The 12,344-nt window shown below is 43.5% G+C and overlaps 2 protein-coding genes across 4 annotated transcripts in view; one reads left to right on the forward strand and one right to left on the reverse strand.

The window, feature by feature from the left end:
* DIS3 (DIS3 homolog, exosome endoribonuclease and 3'-5' exoribonuclease) overlaps window positions 1-12,344 on the reverse strand; it is a 28,803-nt gene that overhangs the window by 10,694 nt on the left and 5,765 nt on the right. For all 3 annotated transcript variants that reach the window (XM_084534771.1, XM_084534772.1, XM_084534773.1), the window contains exons 6-11: window positions 9,245-9,409; window positions 8,217-8,330; window positions 7,985-8,122; window positions 5,867-6,013; window positions 1,232-1,348; window positions 307-408 (exon numbers count right to left, since the gene is read on the reverse strand). In XM_084534771.1, coding sequence (XP_084390897.1) covers window positions 307-408; window positions 1,232-1,348; window positions 5,867-6,013; window positions 7,985-8,122; window positions 8,217-8,330; window positions 9,245-9,409 — 783 coding nt within the window. The remainder of the gene's footprint in view (window positions 1-306; window positions 409-1,231; window positions 1,349-5,866; window positions 6,014-7,984; window positions 8,123-8,216; window positions 8,331-9,244; window positions 9,410-12,344) is intronic.
* The window catches only part of PIBF1 (progesterone immunomodulatory binding factor 1), a 136,204-nt gene continuing 125,860 nt past the window's right edge, over window positions 2,001-12,344 (forward strand). The window contains exon 1 of the mRNA XM_084534803.1: window positions 2,001-2,538. The gene's annotated coding sequence lies outside the window, so the exon portion shown is untranslated. The remainder of the gene's footprint in view (window positions 2,539-12,344) is intronic.

The raw sequence follows: 12,344 nt of genomic DNA on the forward strand, positions 1-12,344 counted from the left end.
ATCAGGTCATTTCTTTTACAGTTTCAGATCTATATTAAAACAGAAGTCTAGTTTTAGAACACATTATTTCTTGCATCAAACAGGAGTTGAAAGGCATATTCTCTATGTAATTGATTTATTAAAAAAAAAAAAATACTTGCTGTGTAGAATGACAGAAAGCAACTTCATTTTGATAGTTATGCAAATTAAGCGCAGCCCAAAGGAGCTTTTCTTTCTTAGTCTAGAGATAGTGGCTCTACTAAGAATTTAAAAAGGAAAGCAATGAAAAATTAATTGTACAAAAAGCTGTCTACATAGAAAACATACTTTTTCACACAGATACACAGTTGTTCCTCTTTTTGCTGACTCCTCATCCAAAGCATTTCCTGGGCGAATAAAATGACTGACATCTGCAATATGCACACCAACCTTAAGAAAACAAAACAATAAAACAAAACAACAACAAGCATCACATTAAACATCTTATGAAACAATTAGGTTTCAACATGAAAGAAACTTTCTCAGGTTTTTATTTACAAGCCAATTTACCCCTTTCCTGTTCCCTCCAGCAGCTTCTATATTTATCAGTAGGTATAGTTAAAAGCTCCTAAATTAAAAAAAGAAGTAATAGTTGTAGCAATTATGCAAAATAAGGGCATGCATACATTTAGTGGAAAGCTGCATTCATTACCAATGCAACTCTTCTTGCCAAGGGCCTCAAACAATCTGTTTCATTTTTTTCAAGGCTCATTGCAAATTGTTTTTTGCTTTTCTCTGTTTGCTAGACCTTCAACGTTGACATTCTCTGCTATTACAACTACAAATTAACTTATAGCAAAGAAAGCACAACTAGATCAGATATAATGGTGCAGAGCTAGTGTTAATCAACCCTATAGCTTTTTAATGCCTTTTTAATCAGTCCTTAGCTATTACAGCTGTAACTTCACCCTACTAGCAGTTTCTTATCCTAGCTGCAGATATCCACGTTTACAGTTAGCTAAAGCAGTAAATAAATTGTTACTTTCTCATACTAAATGAGCAGACAGCAGGGTGAATTTAGAAGAGATTCACCCTGAGATTCTGATAGAACATCTTTTCTTTATTCCCATCTTACAATTGTGCAAACACCAGTAATTTCTTTCACAACAGATCTTGAGCTTTGCTGGTATTAGTTGCACTGCCACTATTACCACTACTGCACTGCCTGTAAAATAAATACTAAATGACTAGTTTGACAACACAAAGAACCCACCTCCAGATTTCCATTTTCCATTTCTCTATAATGTAATGCATCATCAATATCCGTACAACCAGGAGGATCAACACTACAAACACACAGATGCCTCAAGTCCTCCCTGTATTTCATATCCTGAAGTTAAAAAACAAAACAGAGAAAAAAAAATCTTCCATACCAAAGTAGAAATGATCATTCAGAAGGCGCTTTTTGTAAGATTTTCCAAAGCAGCCAAACATTTAAAGAGCGGCTTTTATTTAGCATATGATTTGCAGTATTATTTATCTATAAGATGTAAAAACTATAGTGATAAAAAAAAAAAAAACAAACACGAGACAGAAGATGATCAAGTACTGCAATGTGGTTTTATAGCAAAAGGAAGAGAAAGAATAAATCCACAATGTTTTCATCATCTCAGATTATTTTTTTTAAGTGAAATTGTGATTCTGCTGTCCAGCTAAATAAATTGTTTAGAATGACTGCTCTCAAGTAACTTTAGCTGTCCAAGGCTGAGATATCTACACAGCTGGAAGGAACTGCACACTTTGGAGGTATCTACCTTTGTACAGTGGCTACAGAAAGATCTTAGATACGTATCTTTGACTAGACAGCCAACACTGTCAGCTTCCAAGCTCAGAAGAAACCAGTATTTTGGGAGTGTGGCCATGGGGGTCGACAAGCCCCATGGTTGGTGATAACACCGGGCTCTTAACGATGAGGCCATCAGGAATGTAACGAGTTCAGAGGGAACAAAGAAGGGTGATTCAGGAGGCGCCTCGTCTCGGGTTGCCTGTTCTCCAGCCGTCGGGGCATGGCAGCGGGGGGGTTGCTGTTGCCGGGCAAAGTTGTTTGACCAATGAATAGTGAGTGGGAAAGTACTGCGGTGGGGCAAATGGTATAAGAAGGGAGCCTGTCCTCAATGAGGGTCGAAGCTACGCCCTCTGTGAGGGAGAGATGGAGTTATGCCATTAATAAAGAAGTAGCAGTTACTGATCCTAAAAGAAGCCTGGTGTCCGAGTGGTCGTCACGCCACAAATGGCGCCGAACAGGGACATGAAGAACAGGGACACGCTGAGGAGCACGGACAAGCTAACGGAACAGGGACAAAAACAAAAGAGGAGTGAATAGGGACAGGCTAGCAGAACAGGGACCAGGACAGGAACAGGCACACTGATCGCCTCATGAAGACAGGTTCGGCCAAACTCAGCAAACCCCTCAAAGGAGCTCGTACAGAAAGTCGCTGGAAATAGGCACACCACAGCTGGGAAGAAGCTCAAGCTGGGAGAAGCAGACCGGTGCACACAACTGCCCCTCGCTGGCGAAAGGTAAGCAGTTGCGCATTATGGGGAATCATACGTCCTTAGAAACAAAGGCTGTCCTGGTAACCTTACAGCTTACTCTCTTTATTGACAATCAGACAGTTTATGATCCTGAAATACGGGACCAAACTGAGGTCAAGGTGTGGGACTCAGCAACTAAAAACGACAAGGTTGTGGCGGGATTGCTCGGCACGTGGCGAGCAGTCTCTGAGGCCTTAAAGAGCCATGTGGGACCAGAGTCAGGAACGTGTGGTTTGCCAGATTGTGAGGGACCTGCGGGCTCGTCCACCGATCCTTCTGCTACACCATCGCCCCCCCCCCCCACTGCTGCTGCCATCGCAGGCCTTTGCTGTTACGCCCTCTGGTGACCTGGACGTGCCTTTTGGCCCAGGCCCTATTGGCCTTGAAAAGGAGACGGATATGTTTCCCTTCGATCCGGGAGGAATAGGGTATATAAGGCCCGAAGGCCGAGTTGCTTAACAACTTAAAGCGAGACATATTGTTCCCACGACTGGCCCTGGAATTGTCCTGTGTTTGTAATCAAATACGCCACAGAGTATGGGATAAATGATGATAAAACTAGACCGCTTCAAAGGCAATGAAACACACAAAATAAACAACCAAAAAGGACCACCCCCAAAAACAAAGCAAATGAAAAAAAAATCCCCCCCAAACAAACACTGTTGGTGTTCAGGGTTCCCTGGTGAGCTGGTTCTGTACGTTCTAAAGCAGCCGTTTCCTGTACCTAAGGTACCGGGCAGAACTTGAGATTCACTAACAGCATTTGAAACAAGCAATTCTGTAAACATCAACTTCTCTTTCTCTGATTACCTAAATGGATTATACTGGGATGTATTGAAATCTCTTCAGACTATTCTGTTTATGGCATTTGGTTACAAACCTATCTAGTGAGACCAAAATACAAAAACTTTACAGGTGACAAGTGCCTCCTGCCATGCAGAAGACAAAAGTTCCCCCATCCTGCCAGGCAGCAGGAGGGGACCTAGGCAGGTTCCTTCTCGGCATGGTACGTGAGCCCTGTCCCTGCCCACCTCACTTTCCATCTATCCTTGTACAACAGGTATGAGGCTCTAGAACTTGTCAGTCAAAACAACTGATGTGGACAAAAGCCTGTCCCAGTTGGAGGGTGCCTAAGGCAAGGCAACCTACCCCCCCACATCGCTGCATCTCTTGCCAAGACAGAAGGGTTATTGTCATGGGGGAATCCCTTCTAAAAGGGACAGAGGGCCCGATGTGCCATAAGGACCCAACCCACAGCAAGTCTGTTGCCTCCCTGGGGCTCAGGTTAGAGACATTGCTGAGAAAGTCAAGCGCCTGGTACAGCCCACTGACTACTACCCACTACTGGTCTGTCAGGCTGGTAACGATGAAGTAGCAAGGAGAAGTCTGAGAGCAATCAGTGATGAGCTAAGGGATGGTGCACTAGAATCAGAGGGACTGTGTGCTAGTGAGGTCCTTTGGTCTGCTCCACAAGGTGCTGTGCGTAGGGAGGTGCATTTGAAGTGCTTCTACACAAACACATGCAGTATGAGGAATAAAATGGATGAGCTAGAAGTCTTGGCCCAGTCCCGCAGCTACAACATCATCAGCATAAGTGAAACCTGGTGAGATGAGTCCTGTGGCTGTTGTGCTGCAATAGATGGTTACAGGCTCTTCAGGAGGGACAGGCAGGGCAGGCGAGGTGGAAGAGTGGCCATGTATGTGAAGCAGGAGCTGGACTGTGTGGAACTTCAAGCTGGTGATGGCAAAGTTGAGAGCCTGTGGGTAAGGATTAAGGGACGAACAGATAAAGGGGATATCGTAGTTGTCGTAGTGGGAGTCTATTACAGACCACCCAGCCAGGATGACAACACCGAAGAATTATTCTTTGCTGAACTAAGATGCCTTGAGATCAATTCCCCTTGTCCTTATGGGGGACTTCAACTTGCCAGACACAAGCAAGTCCAGGAGGTTCATAAAGCACCTATATGATAAACTCTTGGTGCAGGTGCTAAGGGAGCCAACTAGGAAAGGTGCCCTCCTTGATCTGTTGCTGGAGAAGAGAGAGGGTCTTGTGGGGGGTGTGGCAATTGGCCACCGTCTCGGCCACAGTGACGATGAAGTGGTTGAGTTGAGGACCAAAGAAAACATAGGTCCTCTACTTGATGGGGATGGTCATGTTATAGACAATGATATAGGCAAAGCAGAGACATTTAATGCCACCTTTGCCTTTGTCTTCAACATTGATGATGGGCTTCAGGACCCAGAGTGCCCTGAGCTGGCGGACCATGATAGTAGGGATAATAAAATCCCAACCAACCCTGACTGTGTGCAGGATTTGCTGCTCTACCTGCATCCATACAAGTCCATGGGTCCGGATGGGATTCATCCCAGGGTGCTTAAAGAGCTGGCTGATGTCATCGCAAAACCTCTCTCAATTATTTTTCAACGGTCTTTGGTCTACTGGAGAGGTTCCAGTAGACTGGAAGCTGGCAAATGTGCCAATTTTCAAGAGGGGCAAGATGGAAGACCCTAACAATTACAGGCCTGTCTGTCTCAAGTCAGTGCCTGGTAAAATTCTGGAGAAGATGACCCTTGAAGTTAATTGAGGTGCACCTGGGGGACAATGTGGTCATTGGTCCTAGCCAACAGGGGTTCACAAGGGGTAGGTCCTGCTTAACAATGTTTTTATAAATGATTTGGATGCAGGACTAGAAGGAGTTTTGAGCAAATTTGCCAACGACACCAAACTTGGAGGAATTGTAGACTTGGCTGAGGGTGGAAAGGCCTTCCAGTGAGATCTGGACAGATTGAAGAGCTGGGTGATCACCAGCCACATGAAGTTTAACAAAGGCAAGTGCCGGGTCCTGCACCTGGGAAGGGGCAACCCTAGCAATATTTACAGACTGGGTGATGAGACGCTGGAGAGCGGCCCCACAGAGAGGGATCTGGGGGTTGTGGCTGACATCAAGCTGAATATGAGCCAGCAGTGTGCCCTGGCAGCCAGGAGGACCAACCGTGTCCTGGGGTGCATCAAGCACGGCATTGCTAGCTAGTTGAGGGAAGGGATTGTCCTGCTCTACTTGGCACTGGTGTGGCTTCACCTTGAGTACTGTGTGCAGTTCTGGGCTGCACACATAGTTTTAGCCAAAACACAAAAATCTTGCAGAAGCAGCTATTATTTCCACAGGAAATCAGGATAAAAGTCCAGAAAAAAATGTTTTTAGACAACATTTCTCCTCTATTTTTGGAACACACAAATACCTGAGAATGTCACAGTGTTTGATTTGAAGGAGAAGGCACAGTAATTATTGTAATAATTAAAATACATTACCTTTTCTGTAACGCTCCATGGCATTTTTGGTAGGAAACTAAGGACAGCTTGTGAAAAAGGTTGATGAGGGACATCATGTTCAAGCAGAAGAACTTCTGTCTCAGTCTCTTTATCTCCAGCACTTCCCAAGTTCTTTACAAAATGACCCTGAAAAACAACATACTCGTGTGTGTGTGTATATAATGTATGTACACACACACAAATACATGAACATCAAGCAATAACAATTGCTCAGAAGTAATTAAATATTTGAAATGCTTCTAACATGAATACTTTAAAATGTATTTTTTCTAATGAACTCATTCTTTATAACTCATTTTAAGTAGCGCAACCACAATGTAGCATATACTGAAGATGCATAACATGGCAATAGCAGCACACTTCTGGGCTTATTTAACGATCTAACTAGCATAAAACAGGTTTCTACTTATCATATACACCAACTATTTCAATAATAATGTTTCAACAAAGCCAAATCTCTGTGACATGCTTGCAGCTTTAAGGTATTCCTCCAGATACTGTTTGATTCTCCAGAAATTATTTAAAGTATTATTTCATCTCTTTTAATCTACAGCATACATTTACTATATAGTAATACCTTAAGCCTACTGTGTCTGCATCTCTGAGACCTGAACAGGATTTGCTTCTTTGCACATGTGATACACGTGTTATGTACATGAAAGTGAAAATATGCTTTTTTTTTTTTTTTTGTAAATACAGAGCTAATTTTTGTTTGGGTGCAAGCCATATTTAGTATTCACACAACTAATTCTGCTCTCCACATAAGCCTTCCACGATTAGATGCTGTACTGCTGTTAGACTTCTACACAGCTGTTTATTTTGCCAGGATGACAAGCTGCTGAGACTTCACACACATCTCAAACAACCCTGTTGGTCTTTTAGTCCTACTGAGACTTGAACATGACAGAGTTGATAAAGCTCAGGACACCCACCACTGGGTAGCAGAGATGTTATTCATAGAAATGAGGGCTACATATATACTAGCAAGCTGAACAGGAGCAGGTCTGGCCTGCAGGCATCTGTAATGAATAATGGAACAGAATAGCTCAGTTGGAAGGAACCTGTGAGTCCAACTGCCAATCGTATTTGATCAAAAGTAATTAAATATTTGAGACTATTATTCCATAGATTATTAGTATTAAATTAGTTATTAAATTACACAGTAGGAGTCATATTTTCTTCTTCATTTAACCTTCTCATCTTAAACAACTGATTCAGGAGGTCTGAACTTTCTCTTTTCTTTTGCTTCAACGGTACTAAACTCTCTAAAGTTAAAACTGAAAAAAAATGTAAAGATGGAAATTCAGTTTTGCAGGAAAGAAAATACATTGTTCCCACAAGCCACAGAACAACTAAGGTCTAATTTTTCTGTGAATTTGTGCTGCACCATACATCCCACTCCCTAATACTCACATTAACTCACACCTCTCATGCTCTGCAGCAATGCTGTTTGTCTTAAAACACTCTTTCTGTATGTTCTGAGTTTCCTCCATACCTTGAAATGTGCCTAAGACACCTGTGCTCTCACTATAAACTACACACTCTTACACAAGCCAGGGGAAGCCCCTTCCAAACCCAGTGTTCAGCACAAATTGAAGCTTATGTTCAAATTTTCTCTAATATATTCCTGTTTATTTATATGGAACTTCTAAGAACTTAATTACCTGCAACTCTGCCCCACCTGATAATTTGACTGAATTAGGCCCGTGTGCTTAAAACTACTTTCCAGGATGCTGATCGGCGTGTAGATGAACAAAGCCAGAAGAAAAGAGTTGACGTTTCTAGGGAGCCAGACTAAAACAAGGTAGTCCCTAGTTAGTCTAGATAAAGCACGATAGTTAGGAAGTATAGCTTCACTGCAGAACCTGAGGACTGGGTTTTTAGGTTTGATGACATATATTTTTGGGGGGAGTAAGAGTAAACTAGATTATTTAGGGACTTCCTTAATTTGCACTATTAAAGAACAATATACAAAGAACTTTAACAATTCATGTCAACACCTTTTCAAGTTACTCAGCATTACAGATAATAAACATCTTACCTAATAAACAAGTTTAAGTCACATAGATAAAAGTTCAGAAGGAAACACAAACTTACGTTAGGATACCTAGAATTCCTGGGCCAACCATCAATAGCAACAATTATTCTTTGTCCTTCCAGTGTATCTGCTTGTCTTGTTTCTATTCGAATACGAGGAATCCTGCGATCAGCTGGTGTAAACAAGTGCCGCCTTGCCTATTAGCAGACAGAAAAAGGAACAAATAACTTCTAATTAACATAATAATAATAATAATAGAAATCTACTCTTACAATAGCTTTATTACCTTACCTCTTTGATCTGTGATTTGGAAAGCATGCCACAGAACGGTCGCCAGTTTCGTTTTATAATGCCCACTACTTTTCCTGTAGGTCTCAGCATGCTCTTGTTATCAGAAGTCTTCAACTGGTATAAAACAAAGGGGTGAAAAAACAGAATTGTTTGAACTTGTTAACGTGTGATGATAGCACATATCTCAAAACCTATGTGGTAGGTGGCAATAGGTTATGTTATCTCTATAATGCCATAAATTCATTATGGCTTCATAAACAGAACAATTTCAGTATTTGTAATGTGACAAACCTTACTCTGTGAGGATTTTTATGGCGTAATTTCCAAAGAACAGCAGAAAAAAGGCTGAAGAAATGCTATCTTCTACTGTCTCAGCTTGTTCCCCGAGTATCCCCGTTTTCTTTTCTAACCTATTGATTTTTAATGAATCTTTTTAATGTTTCTTGAAAATTCTCCAGTACTTCTAAACACCGTAATAAATACGTATCTTCCTATAAAATTCCGTGGAAAGATTCTGTTTTTAAAGAAACGCAAATATTTGTTGGACAGGGTATATACACATGTATACACACTAAGCAGAATTACTGCAAATAGCTGAGGAGTATGTTACAATTGGTTCCAAATATATCTAATGCCATTAAAAGCTGACTCTCATTGTAATACTTACTGTATCTGCTCCTATTTCAGCAATTCCTAATCTACACACTAACATATAGCTTTGCATACTGCCACCTGGCTACCACTCAGAAACATTGGAATTATGTAATTTAACAAAATAATCTGGGAATATCTGATAGGGATTAATACCCCTCAAAAAAAGCACCCGTTTTATACATGTATTCACATATCCAATGCAACAGTAGGACTAGAATAAACATTTAATTTTCCAAGATTTTTTGAGGTAATTACAGCTTTTAGGAGGCAGTATTAAAAAGATGTGCAAATCTAAAACCTTATGGTCAGGATATTACAGATTTTGTCTCTCTCTTGACAGAGAGGTGGTAAAAAAGAAAAAACAACAAACATACAATGTTTTCTTTTTCCTCTTCAGTTTCAATATCATCTTCATTCTGGCCATCATCTTGCAAGACTACTGAGGATGGTGCCACCCATTCATCTTTTGCCAGCAACTCCACAGCTACAATATCTTCATGAACTGCTCGGTTTAAATGTTTAAGACCTTGTATAATTATCTGGATTTTTAAAAGACAAAATGAAAGTGGTCACAATGATAGCAGCAAAAGACCCAAATCAAAGCAGCATAATGGAAGAGTATATACATGTATGTACAACAGGCTCTGTACTCTAAAGAACGTTTAAAAGACTTTTTTTCCACTCTTTACACTTATTTTCATTCTGATATTACCTCAGGATTCCAACAGTCTCTCCAAAAACATGTTTTCACCAGACTTTAATAAGATATACAATAATCAGGCAATTCTATTTTTGTGGGCCAGAAGCCTCCACACGCTACCAGGAAATCGGAGTTAAGAGTCAGAGAGTGTAAGAAGCACCCGCAGCTGCCACCAGAAATGGGGAGGGAAGAGACAACTGCTGCTGCTTGGAAATAGTGTCTGTACAACTGTACCAACAGTTGTAGGTACAGAATCACAGAATCGTCTAAGTTGGAAGAGACCTCAAGATAACCTAGTACAACTTCTGACCTAACACTAACAAGTCCTCCGCTAAACCATATCCCTAAGCTCTACATCTAAACGTCTTTTAAAGACCTCCAGGGATGGTGACTCCACCACTTCCCTGGGCAGCCTGTTCCAATGCCTAACAACCCTTTTGGTAAAGAAGTTCTTCCTAATACCCAAACTAAACATCCCTGGCACAACTTTAGCCCATTTCCCCTCATCCTGTCACCAGGCACATGGGAGAACAGACCAACCCCCACCTCACTACAGCCTCCTTTAAGGTATCTGTAGAGAGCAATAAGGTCACCCCTGAGCCTCCTCTTCTCCAGGCTGAACAAGCCCAGCTCCCTCAGCCGCTCCTCGTAGGACTTGTTCTCCAGGCCCCTCACCAGCTTTGTCGCCCTTCTCTGCACCCGCTCAAGCACCTCGATGTCCTTCTTGTAGCGAGGGGCCCAAAACTGAACACAGTACTCGAGGCGCAGCCTCACCAGAGCCGAGTACAGGGGGACCATCACTTCTCTAGCCCTGCTGGCCACACTGCTGCTTATGCAAGCCAGGATGCCGTTGGCCTTCTTGGCCACCTGAGCACACTGCTGGCTCATATTCAGCCGACTATCCACCATCACTCCCAGGTCCTTCTCTGCCTGGCAGCTCTCCAACCATTCCTCTCCCAGCCTGTAGCTCTGCTTGGGGTTATTGCGCCCCAGGTGCAGGACCCGACACTTGGCCTTGTTGAACTTCATACAGTTGACCTCAGCCCATCGGTGCAGCCTATCCAGATCCTCCTACAGAGCTTTCCTACCCTCGAGCAGATCGACACACGCACCTAACTTGGTGTCATCTGCGAACTACTGGGGGAGCACTCAATGCCCTCGTCCAGATCATCGATGAAGATATTAAAGAGGACCGGCCCCAGCACCGAGCCCTGGGGGACGCCACTAGTGACTGGCCTCCAGCTGGATTTGACTCCATTCACCACAATTCTTTGGGCCCAGCTATCCAGCCAGTTTCTAACCCAACAAAGCATATGCCAGTCCAAGCCACGAGCAGCCAGTTTCTTGAGGAGAATGCTGTGGGAAATGGTGTCAAAAGCCTTGCTGAAGTCAAGGTAGATCACATCCACAGCCTTTCCCTCATCCACCAAGCACATCATTTTGTCATAGAAGGAGATCAGGTTCGTCAAGCAGGACCTGCCTTTCATAAACCCATGCTGACTGGGCCTGATCACCCTGTTGCCCTGTAAGTGCCTCGCGATGACACTCAGGATAATCTGCTCCATGAGCTTCCCTGGCACTGAGGTCAAACTGACAGGCCTGTAGTTCCCCGGGTCTGCCCTCCGGCCCTTCTTGTAGATGGGCATCACGTTTGCTAGCCACCAGTTAACTGGGACCTTCCCTGATAGCCAGGACTGCTGATAAATGATGGACAGTGGCTTGGCCAGCTCCTCTGCCAGTTTTCTCAGTACCCTTGGGTGGATCCCATCCAGCCCCATTGACTTGCGCACATCCAAGTGCCGTAGCAGGTCGCCAACTATTTCCTCGTGGATTGAGCACCATATTCTGCTCCCCATCCCCTTCCACCAGCTCAGGGTATTGGGTGTCTAGAGAACAACTGCTCTTGCAGCTAAAGACTGTGGCAAAGAAGGCATTAAGCACCTCCGCCTTTTCCTCATCTCTCGCCACTAAGTTTCCCTCCACATCCAGTTGAGGATGGAGATTCTCCTTAGTCCTCCTTTTTGTGTTGATGTATTTTTTATAAAACATTTTCTGTTATCTTTAACAGCAGTAGCCAGATTGAACTCCAGATGAGCTTTGGCCTTCCTAATTTTGTCCCTGCACAGCCTCGCAACATCCTTATAGTCCTCCTGAGTGGCCTGCCCACTTTTCCAAAGATGATAAACCCTCTGTTTTTTCCTAAGTTCTAGCCACAACTCTCTGTTCAGCCAGGCTGGGCTTCTTCCACACCGGCTCATATTTGGGCACGTGGGGACAGACCGCTCCTGCGCCATTAAGATTTCCCTCTTGAAGAGTGCCCAGCCTTCCTGGACTCCTCTGCCCTTCAGAACCGCCTCCCAAGGGACTCCACCAACCAGTGTCCTGAGCAGCTCAAAGTCAGCCCTCCGGAAGTCCAATACAGCGGTTTTACTGGTCCCCTTCCTGGCTTCACCAAGAATGGAGAACTCTACCATTTCATGGTCACTCTGCCCAAGATAGTTTCCAACCACCATATCTCCCACCAGTCCTTCTCTGTGAAGAGAAGTTTAAGCGGGGCACTTCCCCTGGTAGGCTCACTAACCAGTTGTGTCAGGAAGCTATCTCCCACACTCTCCAGAAACCCCCTAGACTGCTTTCTCTGAGCTGTGTTGTACTTCCAGGATATGTCAGGGAAGTTGAAGTCCCCCACGAGAACAAGCGCCGACGATTTTGCAACTTCTGCCAGCTGCCTGTAGAACTCCTCATCCATCTCCTCATCCTGGTTAGGCGGTCTA

This window comes from Aythya ferina (genome assembly GCF_964211825.1).
Source record: "Aythya ferina genome assembly, chromosome: 1".
In the NCBI taxonomy this organism is placed as follows: Eukaryota; Metazoa; Chordata; class Aves; order Anseriformes; family Anatidae; genus Aythya; species Aythya ferina.